Source organism: Artibeus jamaicensis, unplaced genomic scaffold, assembly GCF_021234435.1.
Source record: "Artibeus jamaicensis isolate MK-2021 breed Jamaican fruit bat unplaced genomic scaffold, CSHL_Jam_final contig_3230, whole genome shotgun sequence".
NCBI classification, from domain to species: domain Eukaryota; kingdom Metazoa; phylum Chordata; class Mammalia; order Chiroptera; family Phyllostomidae; genus Artibeus; species Artibeus jamaicensis.
In genome coordinates, this window is record NW_026521764.1 from 6379791 (window position 1) to 6406990 (window position 27200).

Consider the following 27200-nt stretch of genomic DNA (forward strand, 5'->3'; position numbering starts at 1 on the left):
CTACTTTGGAAATTGCTAATCTGGTATTTCAATTTACCCCACACACATCTGAAATTACTGAGTAGAAAATGAGTTTGAGTACGCATCCCTATAGGTCGTTACAAGAAAAGGACAATGTTTCCATGCAGTCCACCCAGAGACTGATATAATGAAGGAGTTCTATTAGTTCCCAGAAACTGAGGAGCATCCTCCTCGGTCCATCAGGGATACTCTGCGTTGGCTAAAATGAATGCAGTACTGGAAAAAGACCTCCAGGTTCCTATGAATAGAAGCATGTGCACTATTTTCTATGACAAGTTAGCACTGAGTCTTAAGTAAATACCAGTCTGAGGGAACTAATGTTTTAAGCCAACCTACGTACCTTGTTCTGATTCCACTGCATATACATTGAGGTTCACCACCACTGCAGACCAGCCAAAGCTGATGGCCACCCTGTGGGCTCTGCCAGCAGAGAAAATGAATACGCTGCCTCCACAACAGCCGCTTGGACATGTGCCCTTGGGCCGACGGAATACTTTATTTTCTTTCTTTATGGAAATGTGGTTTATCTGCATCACTAATCTATTCTCTCTCTCTTTTTTTTTTTCCGGACAACTGAGTTAGAGTTTCAAAGTTTAGGAGATACTCTTATTTCATTGGAATTCATATTGGTGGGTGTAGGATACATAGGAAATGGACAGAGATGTTTAAATGTCTTTAATCAATGTATTCTCTCTCAGTCCAGTGGACACTCTATGGCAATTGGCCAATATCAGGTGAACCGATGGTATAAACTCTCCTTGGCTGAGAAAGGAATCAGGTTCTAGTTCAATATATACAGTGGGAACATGTATCTCCCAAGGGCATCAAAAAAAATGTGCTCGGGAACTTCCCTATTGTGCTCTCCACTCTGCGTGCCACTGATGTTAGATTATTTGAAAAAGTGTTGTGCATCTAGAGATGCGACCTCTATGCTAGAGGCAGGGCCACAAAATGGACCTTCTAGGTCTGACACCAGTAAACACAGGCTAGTGATTGTGCATTTGTCCAGAAACGCCCTGGACGGTACTGAGAGTTGTGCGGTGAGCACCCCCAAGGACACGACTCTTAACCTGGATGTTGTAGAAATGAGTATCAGAAAACGGCAGTAAAGAGTTTAGATCAAATGAAAGCAGTATATGAGGGCAGGTTTTGACAGATGGGAGTGAGGTATAGTGAAGAGAGACTGGCTTTTTTCTAGTTGATGCAAAGGTGTGTTGACCACTGGCAGCTCTAGTTTTTGTTTGTCCCAACATTATTCTTGCCTCTGCCAGGAAATAGAAAGTGGACTGTCTCGCGGAGTGATCTCCTCTATCATTTACACACACTTACCCTGCATAGTTGCCCCATAAACCACGCCTGGGACGGGGGTAACAGCCCTGGAGGATCCGAGGAGATGAGAATAGAAGTGGGGGAAAAGTGCACACGATGACTTTCCCTACTTCACTTGCTCTTGGTGTCCCCCGTGTTTGTTAGAGTTTGAGAGTCTAGGAGTCCTTTGCCCGAACCCTCAGGGCTTCCTTTCCACAGCTTTGCTTTCTTCTGTTGCCTCCAGCAGCAAAGCAGGCGGTACGTAGAGCTCCACCAAATAACTCAGTGGCAGGCGTCACACACCTCCAAGGATCCTTCTGCATTCGCTTCAACCTGACACCCTGGCACAGTGTTTGGCTGAATGGAGATACTAAGACAACTGCATTTAAGCAACATGAATGAAGTCAATTATTAAGCAAAAGACACTTTTTGACTAACCAGTCGATTTCATTTATCCCTGACTTCACTGGGATTAATGTAATACACCAAACAATAAGGGGCATTGGCTTACACAAGGCAGCACCTTCTCATCTCTCCTGTGATTTTTTTTCCTCAGGAAAGAGTGAGAGGTGGCACATGCCTAGAATTTTATTTCAGGAACTACCAGGGTAAGTGATTTCATTAGAAAGGAAAACAACAAAACTTTTCATTCAAAGCATTCAAACAATTAGTGGATTGTTATTTATATTTGTAAAGCACCATAAATGTAAACATAAAATAGAAGTTGGAAGAAATAGAAGAAAGTCACCTCTGCTCTGGATAATCTGAAAAGTTCCTAAAATAGTAACTCAAATAGCTCTCTTACCTTATAATTATTCATGAGTTCAGCTAACTGTGGGAGAACTGAACGCAACATGTCTTCCCCCAAGTACTTCATAGCTTCGGATCCATCATCATGAAAAGTCTGATCTCCCACATGGATGGCTCGCCTCACTTCTGAGAGGGCCAAAAATTTCTTAAAGTAACTATATGCCTCAGGTTCCTGGTAGAAAGGGGCATCAGAAAGATATTAGGGAGCATGAAGAGCTCAATGCTGTCCAAGTTTCAAATTTCTTACAACACAGATTATAATGACCAAGATAGGATGCAACTGCTCACTTGCCTCCACCCAGAAAACTTTAACCTGGGGTTTTGTGTTCATTTAAATTTTACTAACAACAAATCTGGATGCTCTGATACTCTCGGAGACAATACCCAATTAGCAAATGCTGGATTTTCCCCTTTTAGAACTTAATCTTTTGCATTCTGTAACTCCAAAGAACAATCCCACCTGAAGTGGATACAGGGAAAGTGGAAGAGGTGAGATTATCAGAACTGATTTGCTCCTTGCCTGAGGGTCTATGGAAAGAAGGTCTAATGAGCACAGGGCTCAGGGGGACCAACTGATGATTTCTTTTCTTTGTTCAGTTTATCAAAGCCACACATACCCCATAATCAGCTGACCATCATTTGGGCGGGGGAGATAGAATATAAAAACAGGTAATACTTTTTGAGGCACATGAGACAAAAGAAAAGTTATCCATGAGTCTTATTTTTAAAACAATACTGCATGCAAGTCTCTGTAATATTCATTAAACTAAAATAAAAAGGATTCAATGTTTTAAAAAGCTACAAAAGGATGAAAAAACTCATCAGAGTTTTGAGATCAACTGTTTCATGCATCAGCAATAATTTTTGCTAACTGTGGATTATTACTTTGAAAAAAATAAAAAATTTTGTCTCTTCTGATAGCATATATTTTTTCTCTTGGTAAACTCTAAAACCACACAGCTGGCAAATTCTGTTGATAGTAGCTTTAAATTTTATTAACAAAATAGTTCATAAATAAGGTAATTTTAAACAGAATGTATTGTCCTATACACTAGACAAAGAGTACACAACCCAAACCCCCAATTTTGGCTCACTTTGCCTTATTTGATTAATTCTATACAAAAGACATCAACTCTGGCCTACTTTTATGAAAGAAGCTACTTGAATACTTTGAGAAATACTCCAGTAGGTGCAAAGTGAGGCCTATACTAGGTGTGAGAAACATCTTAAGATAAAAAAAAAAATAATAATAAAATAAATAAAAATAAAATAAATTTAAAAATTAAAAAAAAAAAGAAACATCTTAAGGTGTAAATAAGACAAAGCCAGTATTTTTGTAAAGATTTTGGTGGTTTTGATGATTTAAGTTGTCTGAAAAACAGAACAAGTAATGTGGGCATTCTCAAGAAACTCACTACAGGCTTGGAACCCTGGGACCTGATGCTCAGAAATGCGGTCTCAGCTTCTGTTCTTCCCAGAGGAATTTCTGTAAACAAGCTCTTTTGGGGGGAAATTGTGTTAATTAGAGCTTATTTTGAGTTATATGGAATATCACACATTCTCGATGGTCAGAAGGGGAAAAATCCTATAGATTAAAAGACCAAATAATGCAATACAGTTTGGCCACATTTGTCTAGTATAAAGTCAACTCTATTTCCCAAAACAAAGGAAGTTTGCTTTTGCTAAAAGTTTTAAGCCAACACTATCATGGTTTTTTAAAGTGTCATTACCATGCAGTAAACAATGTTAGACAGATCAGGACACCCTGTGACATTCACCAAGTAACTATGGTCATCATCCATTAGTCTTTCCAATACCTAAGTTGGGAAAGAAAGGAGAAAGAAAGAAAACATCCGGGTGAGTGAAAATGTACAGGCATTTGTCATTTCATTTCTTCAATAACTATTTCACTTTTTCACTCTTCCATTCAACAACCACTTATTACACACCTCCTCTGTGCTAGACACTGGGGAAATAGTAGTGACCAAAGACAGACAAAAAGTCCTTCCTTGTGGACATATATTCTAGAAGGGGACAATAAACTAGCATTAATAGGTAAGATAAGTAGTATGTTAAGGAGTGATAAGTGCTAAGGAGACAACAAAAAAGGAGGGAAGGAGAAAGTGTCATGGGAACACATGGGCGTGTGTATATGCATGCACTTATGGGACACTTACAAAGTGGCACTGGAGCAAAGACCTATTGGAAGGAGCGAGCAAGCCATGCAGACACCTAGGGCAAGCACATTCCAGGCAGAGGAAACAGCAAGTCCAAGGCTTCCACTATGAGAGCGAGCCTTGTTGGGGAGGGTTGCCATGATATGGATCATTGACCACTTGGCCACAGTGTGAGGAGAGAGGACAGAGGATATGGATATGCATGCATATGTGTGGAGCTGAACTTTAACTGCCAGGTCATCAGCAAAGGATGAGAGCAGTCAGCTTGGTTGTCAGCTTCTTTCCAGGCATGTTCAGCTCCTGAGGGACGGCATGGAATGGTTGAGAGGTGCATTCAGCAGAAAAAGCTGGAGGAGGTGCCAAAGGCTTGGAACCATGTATAATGACTGACCTTGACTTTAAGTTGGGTAATCAGAGAAATTAGAACTTGAGAACGTTAGGGATCATAGAGAAGTAGTAAGATCAATGGACAAAAAGATAACATGGCTGCATGATGGTTGTTTGAGTTTGTATATTTACAGACATGAGCTATGAGGATGGGAGGTAGTTGGAATAAGATATTTGAATCTGAGATTGTGGAGCAGTTGTTGGCTTTGGGTGGTGATGATGGGAATGAGCAGCTAAGGTAAAGAAGAGACGAGATCCCTGAAAGGGAGGAGATTCAGGAAGTGAGGTACAAATTACTAACAGAATCACGAATGTGGATACTGCAGTTCCCAGGACAAGAGTGATGCCAGAGAGAGTGACAGTGAGGGGGGGGGGTGATCAAATATGTTCAAAGAATGAAAAGGAGAGAGCGAGGGGGTGATAGGTAACTCTAAGAGTAAGTGGTGGGGGTGTCACTAAGGACATGAGAGTTGAAGTGCATTGCTTTAGGAGAGGGAACATGAACTGGAAGCAGCAATGAGGGGTCAGGAGGATACTTCCTCTACCTGTGAACCAAGTGGTACAAAGTAGGGAAGGAGGAAAACAGCCCCAGCTTGAGAGGGCTGGAGAAACAGGCGTGGGGGTAGAGGAAGAAGAGGAAGGGAAAGTCACCAGAAGAGACTGAGGATATGGGGAGTTTTTGGATGAGTCATAAGGTACTCTTGTAAAAGGACTTTAAGAGATAAATTTGGAACACTTTCAAAATCATCCATCAAGTATAAATGTAGGCTTCTTACGAGGTAAGATATTAGTATCCTAATTTTACAAGTGAGGAAACTGAGGCACACAGAGGTCAAGTCTCTTGCCAAGGACAACTCCTGAACGATGTCAGAGGTGAGGGTCGAACTCGGCCCCTGACCCTGTGTGCAACCACGCACACAGACCAGCTCCCAGTGGCCAGACCATGGTGGCTCCCACTCCGTAATTCTTTCTGGCCATGCTTTTGGGTTTAACTTTAAAATTTCATCATCTTATTAGATTATGATGCTTTTCAAACATGAAGCAACTTAAATTTATCCAAGGTACTACTGCTACAGGTTTAGGGACCAAGTATTACATTACAAGCACAATCACTGTGGAAAGTGGGGGATGGGGTGGGTAATGGGTATGCCTTCGCAATCTTGGCTCAGGGCCACTGCCTCTGGCTGTGCAGACAGTGCAGAACATGGGGACGTCTGGCTGAGGGGTGAGATGGGGCAGAAAACCAGCCAAAGTTCTTCTTGCTAAACTGGGTAATCCAGCTTAGGTCCATGTATGAAGAAATGGGCACTTCTTACTCTAGTACAATTGTGGCATCTGCCTGCCAAATCCTAAACCAACAGGACTGTGTCACCCCAGAGGTGTCCTTTTCTCATTTGTCCACTCAGAGGGGACAGAAGAGCCTAGTAGGAGTCCTGAGTGCTTGTGGCATTTTTGAAATTCATCTTTAAAAATTATCCTCAACACCAAGGGGAGCATAAACTCGACCTTTAAGAATGGATTTAATTCCGAAGAGTCAAAAATCATTGGCTGTCAGATAAGGAGGGTGGTCCAGACCCGTGAAATACAGTTTTGATTCAAAACTTGGTTCACAAAGAGAACGCTGTGATCCAGAACCCTGTCAGGGTGAGAAAGGTAATATAGGCCCAGAGATGGGTTTGTGTGCATCTTGCAGAATCTTTAAGATGTCCCAGGACTTTTACAGAAAGCCTCAAAATTACCACAGAAGAAATACTGGGGTGGGAACTGGGGAAGGAAGGACAGTTCTAGCCCCAGACCACCCACAACCTGTGAGGTGGCTTTGGGCAATTGATTGCATACCTTCTGATGCGCGCATGTGTGTCGGGAAAGAGGACGATCTTGCAAGTTCCCTCCAGCTCTGAGCTACTATTCTTCAATTAACTAAATCACTTTAAGGGATCAGAGCATCAGACAGTCTTCATTATTTAGGCTTGAGACATTGAAACCCATTTTGCTCTTGGGTTTCTGGATTTCTTACAGTTTCCATTGCACCCATTGAAACACATTGACCACGACTTGCTGACTCCCTTAAGTACCATTTGATCTACTTCCTTTGAAAAAAGCAAAGGTCTTTATGTTGTAATTCATCACTCAAGATACTGGACCAGAGGTTGGAGAGACACTGCATACCTTCAAGGGTTTGGGGGTTTTGTTTGTTTGTTTGTTTTCTGATGAATCTGGTTCAAGAGAGACCCTATTGAACCTCATGGGCCATCTCATTATCTCTGAATATACAACATACTCGAACTTTTCAACAGTGTCACTGCATCACGTACAACAAACATTGTTTTGCTTTCTTTATCCCTTCGGGCCTATGAACTGTTCTTGTTCTTGAAATTGCTTAATTACCATATGCTTTGCCAAACCCACCAAATGTCTTACTTGCAGATTGGTCTAACATGATGTAAATTTTGATAGGATTTCTAAATTCTAATGACTTGCTCCTTTCCCCTTTTTTTATCTACCATAGTGCAGGGCCTAAAATCAGCCTTGAAAATGCTGTCATTGTGAGTTAAAGAATGACCTCACACGTCCCCAGTAAGATCTCCACATTTACAACTGCGCAATTGCATAAGAAATTCTGAATCCACACTTTGCAGCCACAGCAGGTGTCCTGCCTGACACAGAGAAAGGGGAGACAGCTGGCACCCTGCGGATGGATGGCTCCGGATGTCCTGAGCTGAGTCCAGCTGCACAGCTGGCTGCTATCAAAATTCGTAGCCAGGGCAGTCACTGCCACCGCGTTGGGGGATTCCAGGTAGCGCCCTGGCACCCACTTGCAAACTGGAGCATAATTTATGTTACTCCCCTTCTCCTTAAGTTTGTGTGTCTCTTGTTTTGATCTGAACCAGCTGACATGCAGTGCCCAGAAGACTATCGATATCAGGCGTCAGTCTTAACAACAATAATGCTGTTAGATAAACTGTTATAGGATGTGCTTTCAATAACAAAAAAGATTAAAGAGCTCAAAATTCAACTCCTGCCTCATTTGCTAATGTGTCAAACATGACAGCCCTAGCATGAAGGTGGCGCCCCCACACCCCCAGGAAAGGCTGCTTACACATCACCTTTGTCTGCATTGGCAAGAGTAGCAAAAATCCCAACCTTCTGTACCCTAATACTTAGTATAGTCTTACCTTTTAAATAATAAAAAAAGGTGAAGAATATAATTATATTCTTCAATTCTCAATTTCAATATTAGGGGGGCAATGTGCCAGTATTTATAAATACCAATGGCTTTTTGCAAAAGTTTCAAATGACTACACTTTATAATCTTTGTTGCTGACCCACAGGAACCTGTGACATTTGTGACACACTCAGTCACTTCCCCAGCTAAAACCCCGTGTGTGGATGTTACCCTCCTGAAGGGTTTAGAGCAGAGGTTGAAGCATATGCATCCATTTTCCCCACTGCCTCTCCTCCTGATTTCCCTATAATAGGCTGTGCCTTTAGGGTCTACAGAGCAGCTAAAGAAATAAAACTGTTAATGAAAGACGCAGCTAGATAAACACTCCAAGGTGATCTCAGGTTTGAAATGTAGCCAAAGGAAATTCAAAGACACCCAGACAGTTCTTTTCTTCGCTATCAGCCTCCTTCTCCATGTCAACAGGCACAATAGAGACACCTTCTGTGGCAACAGAAGGGCCCTGGGGGGCTTCCAGGCCCTCCTCCTTGGCCCTCCCCGCCACTGGCCCCAGGACTCACTTCAAAGGCTTGGAGCCACTCTCCCTCCTTGACGTGCGCCAAACCCTTGTCAATCTGCTCCTGGAAATACTTTTCTCTGCTTTTCATAACAAGCCCACTTGGTACAGGAATGTCCCATAGTCCCGCACAAACTGAGGAGAAAAGAGACAAACACAAATGCCACAAAGCGAGGAAGAGGTTAGGGAAGCCCATCTGCTTGGTGAAGTAACCCTTTGTAATTTCTCGTGTCATGCTAGAATTAGCCAAGCATGACAATTACACACACATCCACCACATACTACACAGTACATAGTGTAAATGCAAACACAACTCAAAGCACAAACGCATACATTGCAAACATGCATGTGCTGCACACACAAACATACCCACACAATACATAGCACATGCCACACACACACCCATCACACAAACACACACTGCACCAACACAGTGCACAAACACACGCATAGACAACACACACCAACACATACCATAGACACACATATACACACACAACCCCAGACTTGTCCTCACGGTTAACCTCGGCTGATATAGTAAGTTGACATCTTAAAACATTTGGTAAAAATTAGAAGATTGAAATTATTAGCCATCAATTGGGCAACAGTATTTCTCTTCATCAGGATTGATCTCTAAAATAAGAGGAACCTCCATCTAAGTGAAGGAGGATTATTCTCCTTAAGGGACAAAATAGAAAGGAAGAGGAGGCACATACCATTTCAGGGTCGCAAAACCCATTTCCAATGGCGATTTCTTTTCAGGTTGATCTGCAGCAATAGCCTGGGGTTGAGGGTGTGGATATAGTGTGCAATGGCCGTCACGAATTTGCCTGCATAAGACTGAGAATAAGGGTACATGTTAAGATGAACCAGCAAAAAGGTACGCTAGTAAGATTACCTGTGTCTGCTCAGTAAGATAACAATGAGACAGCAGCATCTCTACATGAGACATATCATTTACTTCTTAACCTCCCATTATTCCACAACAGCAAACAGCTCTCACTCCATTCGTCATCCCAAATAGCCCCAAGTGACATGCAGATCACAGGTTAGGTACACAAAAAATAATGAGTGAAAAATAATAGGTGGGCCTTCGAATTTCCTTCCAAAATTAAAAAAACAAAACAAACAAAACATGGACCAGTAAGCACAATTCTGCCCCTCAATGGGCTTTTCTTATCAGAAAGTTCCATTAAAAACTTTATTTAAAAATAATCTCAAGGCCAAAATTAAGGTTTCAAAATCTGTCGAATGATGCAAATTTTAGTATTAACATGTACTAAAGGAAGAAGGAAAGGAAAATACCATTCATTGGCTAATAATTGTCACTGGAACTTACCTCTGTTTCCAATCTTTTTAGTACAAGGTTTTTTTTTTGTTTGTTTCAAAATATTTTGTGTACATAAACATATTAATAATGCTGCTTTGAGATCATGCTTAAAAAGCTACTACTATGAGTTCAGTAATATTTTAAAAATTATTTTATTGTTGTTCAATTACAGTTGTCTGCATTTTCCCCGCACCATGAGTTCAGTAAGATTTTAAAAACCACTTTACATTTCTCCCACGAAAAACTGGCTTTCTTGACATCTCCACTTGTACATTTAATGTGAAACTTCCTGTGTCCAAGATGAGGCTCCCGTCCCCAAGCCCTCCTTGCAGCTGCCCTTCCCATTCACGGTCACTCTGCCCTTCTAACTGCTCAGGCCATTCTTTAACTGGGCACCATTCTTTACCTCGCTCGTACCCTAGAACAGCCCATCTGTGACTCCACTCTGTAACCCATGGCCAAAATGCACCCCCACTTCATGTCTTTGCTCCAGGTGGATCATCGCTCACCTGGATTATTGCAGTAGCCTCCTAACTGGCTGCCTGCTTTCACCCTTGCCCTTGTCCAGTGTATTGTCAAGACAGTGGTCTGTGAAAAAAATCAGATCATGCCACTCCTCAAATCCTAAGGGCTTCCCACCTCCCTCAGAAGAAAGGCTAAGTGCTTTTTCTGAGACATAAGAGCTTACATGATATGGTCCTTCCACTAGCATTATCCCCTGCTAGCCTCTTCCTCATTCCTCTCCAGCCCCTCTGTGGTCCCACTGTCCCTCCCCTCCTGGCCCTTGCATGAGCTGTTCCTGCCACCTGGAATGTTCCCCCCAGATATCCTTATGGCTAACTCCCTCACTTCCTTAAGCGAGGCCTTTTGAGAGATGCCTTCCCTGTCCGCCATATCTAATTTTTCACACCTCTTTTTTTTTTTTTTGACATTTTCTAGGTTCCTTCTCTTCTTTTACATCTCAATCCTCATCACTTGCCCAACTAACTTTTACTTATTTTGAATTGTTATTCCCCCACCCAGACTGGAAGAGGCACAAACACAAGGATATCAGTTGCTTTGTTCATTAGTGCAGCCCCTGGGGCTGGTGTTGTTTATCTGTTAGTGCTCAGTAGACGGTTGTTGAATGAATCTTGAGCTAACCTACATGTATTTAAAAAACAGCAGTGCATTATTGTTCAAAATAGACTAGAGGGCCCTGGCTGGTGTAGCTCAGTGGATTGAGCATGGGCCTGTGAAGCAAAGGGTCCCCGGTTCAATTCCCAATCAGGGCACATGCCTGGATTGCAGGACAGGTCCCCAGTAGGGGACACATGAGAGGCAACCACACATTGATGTTTCTCTCCCACTCTTTCTCCTTTCCTTCCCCTCTCTAAAAATAAAGAAATAAAATATTTTAAAAAATAGACCGGAGGCATCATGTGGGTACATCTGAGTCTGCAGACCCTTCCCAATATTTCCAAGGCTCTCTAGTGGTCTGCATTTCAAAGACTGGGAACCCCTGAGAGCTCTCATTGATTTCAGACCATAATCATATGCTGGAGATATCATTACTTCCATTTCAATATGTGGACGCTGAGAGCTTAATTGGCGCAGTCAGAATTAAACTTGGTCTGACCTGCTCTAAAACCTAAACGCCTTCTGAGTTATGATTAAAAAGGTAATTTCCATAATTTATACAAAATCTCCTCCCTGAAGCAGCCCTCATGTGCAATAATATTATTTAGGCAAAGTCCTGAATCAAAGCAATTTATTTATTCATACTGATGGGCACATTTTAGCTTCCTTATGATAATATAAAGAGGTGTTTACATGCCTGAAACTTGGTTTGCTGCATAAATGTGCTGTATATTCTCTTTTTAAGCATAAGAAGTGAACATTTATCACATAAACTTTCTGTAGGATGATCCCCCAAAGCAAATTTTCTTAAGTAATCATTTCACCGGTAAAGATGTATTATATCATTTCCACTAGGTGATAGTTAATTGGGCAACTCTTCTGTCAGAGGCATTATAGTAAATGCTTGAGGAGACACAAACATGAATAAAGCACAAAACTTGTAAAGTTCACCATTTCTTTTGAGAATACATTATGTAAAACTTGACTCAAATGAGGTAAAGCAAAGTTTACCATTTCGTAGGTAATTATGCCCATAATGTGTATGTTGTCCAGCACATAAACCCTATTTCGTAAGTGAATGACTTATCCGATACTACTGCTAAACATTTTTCTCTATTGGAAATTAGTACAAATACTAAAAGTATATCTTCCAGTGATATCATCACTCTAGTTGTCTTGTTACAAAACCTGGCAATAAAACACCTCTCTTGACTCTCCCTGAGATGGAAAGATACGTATTCTAAATTGCTCTACAGGTAGTGATGACAAACTTAGACCAAAACAGCCACACTTTTGTGACACCTTCTCCCTTGTGACCATCCCATGCACCTGGGTATGTCCAGGCAGGAAATTGACAAGAAACACCTACTCAATTTCTGTGCCTCAAAGACAAACCAGGCTTTTTTACCTCCTTTAATCTGAGCCAATTAAAGTTAATCTTATCCTCTTATCATATTTTGAATGAGGAAATCAAAGGCCTGTGAGTTTCATTCACAGGCCTGGCTGGAATTCTATCAAGGCCCGGGTGCCTCACCACCTCCCATTTCTCATATCCAATCATATTTCAGTCAGCAGCGCTGGAACAGATTATGGGTCTCTGGTGCTCTGAGCTGGGCCTCAACCTTGGGTTCCCTGATGGCACACGCTTGCTAAGCTGACCATTTATGGAAGACACTATGGGGAGATGGGCAGTTCAATAACAACATCCAAAACAGATTCCTCCACGTTGGCTGACCTGGCAACGAGGAGGTTCACCTCATTTTCTGCTTTCTAATGACTGTCACACACTTTCTGGCCTGTGTCAGTGTGACAAATCCTTCCCTGCCATTTTCATTCATCATTTCATTGGTTGAGCTACTCAGGCTGTCACACGGTAGACAATTACAGGATTATTTAATGGAAAGCAGACACTGAAACAGTGTAGTGAAATTACAATGATTTTCACTCTCCTGTTGACACATAATTTTTTTGCAAGATCAGACTTGTTTATTCTTTTTCAATTATTTATTTCTCACTTGAATGATTCTCTGGGCACCATGAGCAGTTTAAAAGACAGTCAAACAATAAATCATATTCTCTTTTGCCTGGTTTTCCCTCTTCTCCACATGTTTTAAACAGAATTCCTTGCTTGAGGGGAAGAATTTAGGTGTGGGTGTCTGAGGGATCAGAAATGGACTAAATAGCCCCTGAGGACTCGTCATTATGATCCTGTGATTTCATGAACTCTTGCTGCTTCTGTTCTGAGTTCTGCCCGTAACGAGGAAGGACAAAGGCAATGACCATCACAGCTGAATGCCTTGTGGTTTCTCTGATCTCTTGCTGGTGCTCACCAATGTGGGCGGCAGGTGGTTCGCGAAGCTCCTGACGTCTGTGAATTAACACTGACCTTCTACCACTGAATCAGACCCTGGCCTCATAAAAGCCCAGAACAGCATCCGAGCAATTATGAAAGGACGGAACAAAAGCATGGCCAGAGAGTATCTGAGCACATATTATTTTAGAACTTGGCTGTGACCTTCAAATGAGGAACTTAGCCATATAAACATATTTATCTACCCCAATAATTCAAACTAGGTGGGTTGTCAACACATCGGGATTTTAGGCTGCTCTTATTGTTCCTTTCTAATATTTAAAGAAGCTTCAAGATGCAGTTTTCAGCTCAGTTCTTGTAAGGCTCATATTTTGAGCTCACCTCTGACAAGGACCAGAGGTACTGGGGGTGCGTTTGTATCTGCTTGCATTCGCTGGAACTTAAAGAAGCAGCTACCCCCAGTTTTCCTTGTTACATCAGAAGGATCTCAGAATTCAGCTCTCAGTCTTTTATTTCCCCCAGGAGAGAGCAAGGTCTCAACATCACAGTGGAAGAGTGGTTTTGAATCGCGGTCTGCAATCTTTCTGAGTTCTTAAATGATATTTGGAACAGCCTAATGGAAATCACATTAAGAGCATACTGTACTTGTAAAAATAGTCTAGAGAGAATGTAATGCTTGGTTAATTATCCAGATGTGTAAAAGCACAATGAAATTGTACTTTAAAAAATCTTGTAACTGTGTATTCTGTCTGAATCTCTCCCTTCTTACATGTTTTAACAATATTCATAGCAGACTTACTGTACTCTACACCCAGTGACTGTTAAGGGAGGAAAAAATATTTCATATCTAAAATCAAGCTTCAATCAGCTCCTACAGAAGAAAAAAATTGTGTCAGAAAATAATACTATAATGGAAACAATGTCCTCTCACAGAAATTTCACATATGTTAGCAGTTAGTATTGTTTAAGCTTCTCTCCGTGGTCTACATTTCTTACTCAAGTTTAGTTTTTAAAAAATGCAGTTCTGTGTATTCATTCTCTGCCTTACTTCTAAGCCTGCGTTTTATGGCAAAGAATGCAGAAACTTTACGGGTGATAATGAGCAATGGCCTTGGAAATGAGATGCACTTAAACCCAGACACAAAGTGTCACTCTCCACAGGCCCTAATTCCTAACTCTGCTTGGCAAGTGAAGAGGGGCAGTCACTGACCTCAGCCATGCTATGCTGAGGAAGGTCAGGGTCCTTCTGCACCCTTCTGCCTGCCCTGCCCCCACACCGCCAGCCAATCCAGCTAGAATGAATGACTGTTTGAAGGATTCACATGGGGGATGATGAGAACTTCTTCATGGCCCCAGAAAGAGACAAGGTGGGCTGCCCTTCTGGAGACAGTCACACTGTCCCCCTAGTTGTCCCCAAGCATAGACCATGGTGGAGGCACCCCCATTTATGGGGGCAGCAAAAGGAAAAATATGCCTTAAAGAGAATTTTATACACTGATTGCAAACCACAGAAACTGGTGAATGGAGTAACACAGGAAGCAGCAGCCAAGGGGACAGGATTAATCTAGGGTGACCTTGACTTCATCTGGCCTTGGGGTAGAGTCTTACTTCACTGTACGGTTGTTTTCTCTGAGGAGAGAAGAGGTGTGATCTTAAAGGGCCACTTCAGAACTAATGAATGGGGAAAGCAGAAACTTCAGCATTGTGGTAATCTCTATAACTTTCTAGACATTTCTAGACCATGTGTCATCCAATTTCAAGACCACACTGCTGCAATTAAAAGAAAAAACATGGCTTCTCACAAGAATATCACTTTATCTAAACATCTATTTCTCTTGAATGTGAGCTTAAAAAGAGATGAAGAATTTATAGGAATAGACATAAGAAAAACATTTTGCTCTGTATCCAACTTTTAGCCACATGCACTTATGCAAAGGTATGTTCTGCCTTCCAAGTGATAAGTCCTTATTTCAGAGTGAGAAGATGCTTCTTTAAAAAGAAATATCCATCCATGACAAGCACAGGTGAAAAAGATGTGTCTTCTCCCCAGCACCCCAACTGACCTGGTGTCAATTTTGGAGAAACCCAGCTTGAAGCCAGGTGACTCAACCAGATGAGTAAACCCTTATGTTTCAAGAGACTACAGTTAGTTTGACTTTTGAACAACGAGTATAAACATACTAGGCCGAAGTCAACAATCTGAGTCCTTTGTTTGCTGACTGCAGCTGACGTGCAGAAGGTTGAAGTTGCATGACAGATACAAGAGCCCTTCTGGCCCCAACCGTCTAATCAGGCACTATTTGTGTGGCAGCTTGCTAGGTCGCCTCAAACAAAGCTTATAATGACTTCCGATTTACTTATTTTCTTTTCCAAGGAACTGAGGAACCAGTAAACATGTGTGGATTCGACTTAGATATGCCATCCAAAAGCCTCAGGCACAATTTACAAACATTTCCATATGCCCCTGTTCAATTTTTCAGGTTGCAGCTTCAACTTTAACTTTTCTAATATTCAGCTCATTAAATAGTCACAAATCGGTTTTCAGTTCTAAAAGAAAATACTGGTGAGGCAGATGAACATAACTGAAAATAGACATTTGTCATGAGCTCCAGAGTTAAATTTCAGTTAAAATTTAGCAAGTTCCAAGCTTTGGGAAATAATTGCATTCCAAGGACTGCAAGTCTTTACATCACTTGAAACTTCCACTGACTCCATAAAACTGTGTGATCAAAGCCAAGCCTTTATGATTAAAAGTAAGTCTTGGCCAGGAAGACAGAAACATCTAAGAAGCTAGGAACTTCTTTTCTATTTGTGTAAGGTTGATAACCCTGAGAGATTCTGCACAAAATATGGAAGGAACGTTTGCCTCCCTTCCACAGAAAGGGGGTCTGTTCTGTGGGAAGGGGCAGGTCTCAAAGACAGTGTAGTTTTGTTTTTTTAAGATTTTATTTATTTATCTTTAGAGGGGAAGGGAAGGAGAGAGGGAGAGAAACATCAATGTATGGTTGCCTTTCGTGTGTTCCCTGCTGGGAATAATCGGCCTACAGGGAATAATCGGCCTGCAACTCTGAAATGTGCCCTGACTGGGAATCAAACCATGATTGTCTAGTTCGCAGGCCCGTGCTCAATTCACTGAGCTACACCAGCCAGGTCCTGACAGTGTAGTTTTGAAGACAGAGTGCCAGGCTCCATATTGGGTCCCACAAGCAGGGGCACAATCCTTACCGAGCTCTGGAGTCTGGCTGGGAGACCTGAGTAAGACCTACCTAACCTCTCTGAACCTCAGTCAACTCATCTGTAAAATGGGAATGATAATAACAGTGTTGGCTTCCTAAAGGAGCTGTGAGGATTAGGTAAGATAATGCCCAAAACAGTGCTTAGCATCATGCCTATCAACAAGTATTCTCAAATAGGACCTGCAAATAAAGGAAGTGAACTTGGTACTCTTGAAGGCCCCCTTCTGGCTACTGTATTCAATGACCACAAGCCTGGACTGAGAGCATAGTGGGGTTTGCCTATGTAAAATGAGGAGAAGCCCGTTGCCTATCCCACCCCATATTAGATATCACCCCTCAACTTGTGGGTCAGTATTTATTCCCCATTTCAAGTACCTTTTCGTGACCTGGGCTCTGTCCTCTATTCAAATGCACGGCTGTTTGTTGGGAGTCAGTTTAATGGAGTAGATCCTTTCTGATGGGCAGTGAGCTGGTAAGTCGGAATCGGGGAGAGGAACATGGCAGTCACAATGGAGATGGAGGAAGCGTTGGAAAATAGGACCTGAGCCCAACAGAGACAAGGAAAGGAAGGCTAAGAGTGGCGTAGGGCACCAGATGACCCTGTAACATAAGGGAGTAGAGAAAGGAGGGTTCCCAGGGCCTGGGAAGCAGCATAGGGAGCCAAGGGCCATGAGAGGGTAATGAGAAGAAGCTGGAGAGAAATAACTGTCCACAGTTTCATCTAGCAACAGGCTTGCTGCAGGAAGCCACTCTCTAACATGCCTTAAGTAATGTGCTTAGTATTGCATGAAACAAATTACACAAACATGGCTCTGGCCTCCTGGGAGCCTGCCCCCCAGCCGTTCCTCACCCCCCAGCCCCCAAACCCAGTGAACCATGATGATTTCAATCAAGGCTGCCAGACTCTGTGAGGCCAGCAGGACTTCGCTCATGCAAATGAAGATAAAGTATCCTATTAAGCTCACTAATTTTTAAATAGCTTCAAAGGGCCCTTAAATTAACTATGGCTGCAAAACTGCTTCTAAGGAGAGTAGGCCCCTTTCTGCGGATCAGGAAAGTTTCGATGGCATGTCCTGCCCTTCTGGAAGCTCTCCCCATCACTGCTGCCACCCTGCCCCCACCGTGAATGCCCCGAATCTTTCATGGGAGTGGACACAAAGCCACATGCTCAGAGAACAAAGGGCAGGCCCCCTTCCTCCTGTCCCCTCCCTGCCTTCCACAGAGGGCTGCTTTGCTTTCCCATCTAGCTGGGCCCACATCCTTCTGGATTCTAAGTGTGTCCACACCTTAAGAACGAGAGCAACCTCTCTAATAGTTGCTGGCTCAGAAAGGATAACACTTATAAAGCAAGTTAATTATGGGAATTAAACACAGCTTGTTTCTCTTTTTGAAGTGCTTTTTTGCTTTTTTTCATGCCTGGAGGAGGGTGATTTACAGACGCATTTGTCTCTCTTTAGGGAAAATTAATTCCAGTTGGCGTTCCAGGCAGACGCGGAGAGAAAGCAGCCCTTCCTGCTCGGTCATGCTGATGGCAGGCCCACACCGGGCCTCTGGCGGGGGTCTCCCCACGGTCCACATGGCAGTGGCAAGGAGCCTGCAGTTGGTTCCGACACATTCACTAGTGTCCAAACTTTCTAAGCTCCACCAGCATCTCTTAGATGAAGCGAACTACTTCTTTGAAAGACGATTTCAAGGTAACAGGGGACGCAATGCCACATCTGAAAACAGGTGAGCAGAGCTCTCTAAACATCCCAGCCCCTGTCCACATGCATTAGGCCATAAGCTTTGGAGCCATAATATATTAATCCAGCTTTTCAACATCAATGGTAATAATAGTCATCATGTGTTGGGTACTCCCTACACCCTGTCACTCTGCTAACTATTTGAGGAGGATTATCTAATTAAATGCTCGAAACAACCCTGTGCCGTGGATACTATTATTACTTCCAGATTTCCTTACACCATGGGAGGGGGGCACCAAACAGCTGCTCCAGACCCTCAGAGAGCCAGGCTACCCTCATCCACCCCACACTAATGTCAAGGGTATTTAGGTCCTAGTACATTTGCACTGAGAAGCGGAACACCCTTTCTTAGTTCATGTGCTTATTTTCCAAGGATGATTCTATACATTGAGCAGCACCATTTCTTCACTCTCCCTGGGAGCATGAGGAAATGAAGGGTTCAGAAGAGAAAAGGTTTCCCCTTCTTGAAAAATCTATTACAATTTTTTTCTTTTTCTCATGGTAGGAAGAGGAAGGATGGGTGGCATATGTTAAGACTGCAATTATACACAGATGTTTTAAGAGTACATCTAGGGAACTTCAGTTGAATGTCTAGTAAAGAGAAATACCCCTGGAAGTGATTTAATTTACAAACCAACCCCTCTGATGTTAAGATGAAAAGCAGAAGCCCAGAGACATTAAAGAACATGTTTGGAATCATCCAGAGAGAGGCAAAGCCCACAATGAATCTCAGGTCTGCTGATTATTTATCCAGAACGCCTTCCACTTATCCATTCTGCCTTTAAACAGAAGACCAGATGGAACAAACTAGACTGCAGAAACAGCACTCTAATAATAATAAACCATCAGGGCATTATTGGGTGCTCTTCCTTCTAGAAGGGCATGTACCCCCAGCTTTGACATATCCCATGTAGTTCTTAGGAAGGTGCTGCTGCCCGGCAACTGCCTCTCCACCCCAGGCCCTGCCTGCCCTTCTTCATATCCTCCTGCACCACTTGTAAGGCCAGGTTTCCTTAAAAGTATTCATCCTAGCAACAAAGAACATACAAATAACATTGCTCTTTCCTATACACATTTGGAAATTATATGCATGGAAACCAGCAGGCAGACATGAAATAGACAAATTTTCCATCCGGAATTTGGCAGCTTTGCTGAGAATTCAACATCATGGTTAACAACATCACCACATTATTTGCAAGACAAGGAATTACACACTAAGTAGATCACTCTTCTGTTGGAGGTGGAGACTGGGTGTTTTCCAAGGTTGCTACTAAAAATGATGGGAGTGTCTCTTCCTGCCCTTTTCCCCAACCTGCTTCTGAAATAGTTTAAAAGGCAGGGAATAACAGAGAACTACTGGTAGAGATCCCAAATACTCCTGGATGGATAACTGGCTTAAAAAATAAGCAGTCGGGATGTCCTTTCAAAAGAGCTTAGAAAGAAAAAAAAGCAGACTGAAGAAAACGGAGTTCCTAGTTCCATTAACTTGCCATTTCCTTGGAAAATGAAGACTGTTTTCCGCTTTGACTTCCTTTGAGTGGACATCTGTGGTTTAGCTTGCTCAGGATCTGTCCAGCCTCTCCTCAGGTATCATCACTTGGATCTCCCCGTGCAGACCACTGGTCTTCCACTCTCCAGCCCAAGGGTTCAGAGGGTGAGCGCCCCGCCATGATGCCTCCCCTCCTGGGGTACTGCGGTGGGCCTCAGGCCGCACTCTGGCCAATTTGTATATTACAGCCCCGAACCCCAGTTATTAATTTAGATACTCCAGTCATCACTCCACTATGTCACTCAGGACGCTGCTCCGTTGTCACCCTGTCAGAGAGCCTTTTTCGGACCATTATGTCCTAAGCGGCACCTCCTTGGCTCTCTGACCCTTACCCAGCTTTGTCCTTGCCATGACCCTTACCACTGGGTGACTGAACAGTGCATACTTATGTCTTTATTTATCTTTGTCTTCACCTCTAGGATGTAGGAAGGCAGAGAACTTTTCCTGCTTTGTTCACAGTTGTATTCCTAGCACTCAGACATTTTTGTGCTTTCAAAATATGGGTTGCTCTACATTTTTGAAATAACCTTAAACTTAAATGCAGGGGGAAAAAGGAAAAAAAAAACCCTAAATTGAAACAAACATATGCAAGTGAACCTGTACATTAAATTATAACGTGATCATCCTAAAACTAGAATCAATTTTTATAACTTTTAAATATAGTACTTGTTTTTAGACCTGTAGTGAAATAATAGTCTAATGATAAAAAATAATCGCAGCAAAAAATATTGACAATAGCTTGGAGGTTTTTTGTTGTAGTGGTACTGAGGTAGTAATTCTGAAATCATTTTGCACTTGTTATAGGACTGAGCAAAAGAATGCATACACTGATACTGTTGGGAACCCTGGTCCTCAGTGTGAACAAAGGGGCATACAAATACAGAATGGGGGAGAGAGAACCTTGTGTTGTTGAATTAGAATGACAGGTATTGGTACAAAGTCATTGTGTTTCCTACCTTTGCCCAAACACCAAGTCTAAAAGAAACTGCATCCCAGTACCAATGAGCACACTTAGTGCTGGAGTCTTGGTTTCTAAATCACAATTTCCATGAAAATGAACCAAGGTTCCTTGATTCCAGGGCTAAGGCAGGAAAAGCACAAGATAATCCTAGGAGCAGATTTGTGCCAAAAAGCAAGGACATACTCAGAAACTACCTGTCAGGAAGGATGTAGGAGCCAGACAGAGGGGCTTCCATGGACCAAATGTGGGATAAGGTGAGCATCCAAAACAACAATGATAGCAGCCAAGTTAAACACACCAGACAGAAATAACAGTTCATGAGTCCACAGTGATATTTTACACTGTAAAAACAGAGAAGAATAGGGGATGAAAGATCTGTTCTGAAGGCTGACAGACACTATCCGTAGGAAGATGGATGAGAAAAATCTGGTATCTGCCATATCTTGCCATTGGAAAGGTACCATTTTTCTTTTGAAATTAATAAATGATCTGGGAGCATGTGAATACCTGTTCCCCCCTCAATCTGTCACCCAGTACTTTTAGCATCCATTGATGACTCCTGTCTCCATCAGTTATTACACTGGGGCCGGGGGGATGCAACGACATTACCAACAAGGGGACAAATGGACATGATGTGCCTTCTGATGTGACACATAGAAAGTACACAACAGCATCTATGTTGTGTTCTTGCCGAAATGTTTCCTCCAAATCTAAGTGTGAAGGAAAGAATCAGACAAATTCAGAAAAGTAGAACATTCTATAAACCACGTGGCCTAGGCTCTTCAAAGGATAATCATGAATGACAACAACAACAACAAAGGTTAGGGGACTTAGGCATGACAGCCCATTGTGATATAGGAACCATTACTGAGCCCTACATTTGAAAAGCAATGTTACGAAATAAACGTAGAGGGGTTATTAGAGAGCGTTCGGTATGGGCTGAATTAATATTTGTGTGTGCATGCACATTCTGAATGAATACACCACAAGTGTCATGAAATATTTTAGTCCTCACAATGTTGGAATCACACAAGAAAACATGACTTCAACTCACCTGCCCCGTGACATAAAAGTCATTCTCTTGAAATTCGGGGAACAACTGGAAGAACTGAATCAGTGCGCTGCAGGAAAGAACAGGAATACAAACTGGTGAAATTGGAAAGGCTCCATGCTGCACGTGTCTATGCCTTGGACAATACTTTTCAAATTTGAAATAAGATATTATTATGGTATAAGCTCCTGTAGGCATTCTTTGTCCAAGTCTCCTGTGTGTAACATGTCACACTCTGTGGATGGTTAGAAAATATTGTGGTCTTGCTTTGTGATACTAAGAAGTTAAGACAAGTGGACGTCAATACTCTGGGCAGGTTTCCAGATCTTTGAGTTACCAACTGGGATCATTTACTTGTTCAGGGGACCCTTGAGCCAAGTGATACAGGCTTTCTCCTTCTATTTAGCAATTTTTGGAGGCAGTTCTGCACACCTCGTGACCCCATTGACCAAGGTTTGTGGTGAGTTGATGGGAACTTTTGTTGCTTACCAGCCTCTCCCTGTGGGCAACTGTGAACATTTCTGATGGGGCTCCCAGAATTTCAGGGATTTAATAATGGAGGAACTGAAAAGCTGTAAAATGACTGTAGTCTAAAGGAAACCACCAAAAGGCCATAGATATGGGAAAAGATGCACGATGGCTTCCAGGCTCAAAAAAAAAAAATCACATTTACTGAAGAATGCCAAAGCCACTTGGTGAGTTATGCTGAAATAGATTTAAATGGACTTAAGGAAACAAAATGTGTGAAACTCAGAAGCTCTACGAATGTTTTCACCCAGATTGCATCGCCGGAGAAGGGTTTTTGTGGCAGCCTCCTGCTGAGGGACTAAAAGCCAGTGAACCACCCAGTAAAGATGAAAGGCAAGGAGGCCCTGCAACATCAGAAGGAGGAGCAAGTTCAAGGATTAGAGAGAGGCCAAATTGGGCCATTGCAATCACCAAGATCCTGGCTGTACTTAATTTTCAAAGGTTCCATAAAAATCCACCATTAAAAACACTACTGAGGAGTTTTGGTGTATTTCTCTATTTTTATTATTTATAGTAAGTAAAGTCTCTGCAGCAACCATGTCTGGGAAGCTGCTTTATGTAGCTTACATTTTAGTGTTGACAATAAGCTGTCTTTGGAGGAGATAAAAATAGGAGTTGATCCTTCTCCCTTCCCTCTCTATGCTTCAGGCTGAAACAATGACTTCCCTTTCTTTCTGCTAATTGGAAAGGCAATAGATAATTTAATATAGTACATTTCAATTAAGCCATGTGCCTTAGCTTAAAGCTTGTTGGCTTGGAGAATTTGCTGGAGAGTCGTTAGGGTTGCCGGATTGAGCAAAAAAAATACAAGACAGCCGACTAAATTAGAATTTTAGATAAGCAACCAATAATGTTTTAGCATAAGTATGTCCCACATGTTGCACAGGACATACTTAGATCCAAAAAAAATTATTCGTTGTGTATCTGAAATTCATATTTCACTGGGCATTTATTTTGGCAATTTTAGTTGCTTCTTGCTCAAAGTATGCCAGCATTCTCTAGCTGAAGTGTGCAAAGCAAGGCCCCACTTAAAGAAGTTATAGAATTTCAACTTCACAGTAAGATCAGAACAAAAAGAAAAAGGCTAATTATAGCAAGCCTTTGGTAGGCCTTTCTTAAATGGGATTGAAAAATGAAAAAGTTAAATCTAGTGAGTTAGATTTCCATATGGCTTTTAGTCAAGGACTCTTCTTGTCACATGATGAAGGTTCGCCTAAAAATATAATCTAAAAGGATGGTCACATGAAATTTCAAATTTTAGAAGCAGAATTGCTAAAATATATGATACACAGTACACACAAATGTGCGTGCCCTCCACACGTGTATTCCGGCATCGGGAAGCATGCCTCTTCCAGGCAATTCCATTTGGCAACCTTGCTGGCATTGAGCCAAGTAATAATTAGAATGTTAGTCAGAAGCTACCTGGTAGCGGAGAGACATCAGGAAGAAACAGAACCTTACAAGAGAAAATGACTAGCAGAAAATTGCGCCTCAGGCCCCAAAAGGGATGATGCTGGGCTGGGTGTGTGAAAAGAGAAGGTATGTGAAAATCATAGCGCTTTAGAGACCAGGAGACGGAAGTGAGATGGGTCAGGCTGAACAGTGTCAGAGGCATAATAAATTCATGACATTCGGGAGGATCGAGGTTAAAATAATCTACGCAAAAGCTCCATAATACAAAACGCAAATAAGGGGCAGCTTTAGTCACTGGCAGTTTGACCCAAACAAGCTCAGCAACAAGGATCTGGGTGGTTTTGTTCCGATGCCAGGGACCACAGACAGGAAACCACCCGCGGCATCCATTCACCCTGCTTTGTGGTGTGGCCGGGCCTGAATGACCTTCTCGGGCCTGTGAGTGTCAGGCCATGTTCTCATTTAATATATGAAACCTGTCTCACAGTCACATGGCTGTGCAGCTTCGGGTAGCGGTAGGTACTGTTTCTCATGCTACTCTAACACGTGGGATGGATGACAGCACCCTCTCCATGCGGCAGTGAGAAAGCCACGCCAGGCAAATCATGCAGGCGGGCAGGGGCTCCCTCACTCTGTGCCCCAGCCCCAGAACGCCTGCCACGGGGTAGCCATAGATACGCAGTGGCAGAAGGGGAGGGGCACCGGTTGCTATTCTCCAAGCCAAAGTTAGTAAATGTATGATTCTTAGTTCACTTGCTATTTTTCTAAACCACAGAGGCATGGTGGCTCAATAGCCCAACCCAAGTATGAAAAAGAGAAACCAAGAGGAAGAACATTTAAACATCTTGTTAGTAAAAACATTGCCTTTCCAAGCACACAGAAAAGCAGCCCGAATGTTGGGTGCCCTGTGAGGCTTCTTCTCTTTTCCCCGGGCACTATTCATGGCCAAAAGAAAGGGGATTTTTGGAAGAAAAGAAAGATGGTTTTCAAACAGAGAAGAAGAAAGGTTTACTCTTTAAACCTGCAGTAGCCCATTTGCAGGTTCCAAAGCGACCTTTTCATTCCAACCACCCATCTGGAGAGCTGGAGAGAGGAAACAAATAGTGTAAACGAGAGAGGAAACAGCTGAAATCAGTTTTCTGCACTGCCCTTGATTAGCTATTTTTCAGTTCTAAGAGCCTGAAGCAAAAAGAACTCAAACGGCTGTAAACAATGGGTGCTTTGAAATAGGTTCTCTTTACATGTCATGCGAGAGGAGATGTGCCACATGTCAGCAGTAGATATCCACTCGGAGGGTCCACTGGAAGCTGTGATCATCCTGGGGGAGGGGAGGGGAAGGAGAGACAGAAGGGGAAAGGCAGGGCTGCAGCCCTCTGGCTTCCAGGGGACTGGTGTGTTTCTTTAATACAGAACCTCCGCCCTGGGGGTGTTTGCTAGTTAAACAACTAAGCTGGTTTGGATTTAAACCAAAAGAGGGTGGGGGTGTTGGGTAGGGGAGAAAAGGAGGTTTCCCATCTGAACAAATGAGAGCCCACAGTTGACACAAATAAGAAACACCCAGCGCTTGAGTACACTGGGAAGTGCACTTTGGAGATCATATCTGAGGATGCGGCGTGAGCCAGAATGGGGAGGGGGCCTCTTCCAGGACCTGCCCAGCCTGCTCCCGGGATTGGGGTACCGGGAGACAGAAGTGTGGGGTCCTGTGCATCCCCCTGGAAATGGAATGGAAGTGTGCAAATCACGGGACAACAGCTGCGTTCTTTTCTGGGTCAGGAAGCAGAGCAGAGAGTAATGTCTCTGGCAGAAAGGCAGGGAAGGTCCCACTTCCTCTCTCCCAGAGCCACCTGCCTTGGGGACAAAGAATACAACGGAAGGCTTTTTTGTCAGAGATTAAAAACCTCTGGCTCGATTGGATTCACTTTCACTTTTGGGCTTGGTTGCAGTTGGCTCCCCAAGTAATTAGCAGAGTGAGTGTTTGGGGGAGGTTGGACAGAGGGGCTGGTTAGCTCCTTCTGGCCACTTGGGTGCTTTTAGTAAGTTCCCATAATGCATAAAGAGTGGTGGCTTCGTGGTTGGAAGGAACTCAGGACTTGGTCACTAGTAATAATTCACAAGCTGGAAAAATGTGAATATGAAAGGTCATTTACTTTTTAAAAAAGGGTACTAGAAATAGCTATAACAATGTAAGAAAAAGAAAGGAAGAAACTACGTATGTGTACTGTTCGATTAGGCTTATAACTTTATTTTTCTTCCGTTTTTAAAATATTTATTTTCAGAGAGAGGGGAAGGGAAGGAGAAAGAAGGAGAGAAACATCAATGTTGGAAAGATACATCAATCGGTTGCCTCTTGCACACCCCCAGCTGGTGACCTGGCCCACAACCCAGTCATGTGCCCTGACTGGGAATCAAACCAGTGACCCTTTGATTTAAAGACCAGCACTCAATCCACTGAGCTATGCCAGCTAGGGAACCGTAATAAAAGAATAATTTTGTAAGATGAAGGGAAAAGGGAAGAAACTAGCCGATGAGCTGCACTGTCAGCCTGGAGAGTGATGGGAAGCAAGAGAATGAAAACCTGCCTCTGAGGGTCACAGAAGGAGGAATGCTGGGAAAGAAAACAAACACCCAAGATGTTGCTTCCTGACAGATGCGGAGTTCAACGTAATGTTGGAAGGCAAGCGGAGACCTCTCGGGCATCTGGTTGAAAGTTTTGAAGATCGTCTTTGGTTGAATAATTCTGCTCCATTCCCATTGTTTCTTTTGAAAAAGTATATTTTATTGATTATGCTATTACAGTTGTCCCAATTTTTTACCCAGTCTGTCCCCCTCTGCCCTGCACCCCCTGACCCTCCAGCACTTGCCTCCCCCCACCTTAGCTCATGTCCATGGGTTGTACATATAAGTTCTTTGGCTTTTCTATCTCCTATACTATTCTTACCTCCCCCTGTCTATTTTATGCCTACCAATTATGCTTCTTATTCCCTGTACCTTTTCCCTCCTATTCTCCCTCTTTCTCTTCAGATCATATAAATCTTTCACCATTTTCATTGTTTTCTTAAGGATTTCCATTGTTTAAGATTTCAGCTGTCCTTGTTACTTTCTCAGCTGGCCACTTTTACAGTTATCGTTGATACTATGAAAAGATAGAAAATAGACTGTGTGTGTGTGTGTGTGTGTGTGTGTATACTCCTCATGAAGAAGTATTCTGAAAATGTCTAGGAATTAGACTACAAGGACCAGTCAGTAATACTTCCACTACCGAAAGAATGTATCTGTTGAAAGAAAAGTGTTTGGTCTGCTGAAGGTTAAGAGAGAGCCGGGGCCTTTTACCTGAATAAATCTTGAGCCACATCTTCCTGGTTGGTGGCATACCCCTGGGGATCATCGGTAAAACTGAAACCTGTGCCCACCTAAAGGTGAAATAAATAAGCAGGTGTAAACACAAAGGAACACATACTTTGGAGCCCCACCGACAGATACCACACTGGGAGGAAACCGACCTGTCCCGGAAGCCCCG

The 27200-nt window shown here is 42.8% G+C and overlaps 1 protein-coding gene across 1 annotated transcript in view; it reads right to left on the bottom strand.

The window, feature by feature from the left end:
• Positions 1 to 27200, bottom strand: part of CPVL (carboxypeptidase vitellogenic like) — a 94170-nt gene that overhangs the window by 36998 nt on the left and 29972 nt on the right. Inside the window, 8 exon segments of the mRNA XM_053663618.1 lie at positions 2135 to 2311; positions 3870 to 3956; positions 8448 to 8533; positions 8536 to 8578; positions 9160 to 9201; positions 9203 to 9283; positions 21746 to 21812; positions 27014 to 27093. Coding sequence (XP_053519593.1) covers positions 2135 to 2311; positions 3870 to 3956; positions 8448 to 8533; positions 8536 to 8578; positions 9160 to 9201; positions 9203 to 9283; positions 21746 to 21812; positions 27014 to 27093 — 663 coding nt within the window.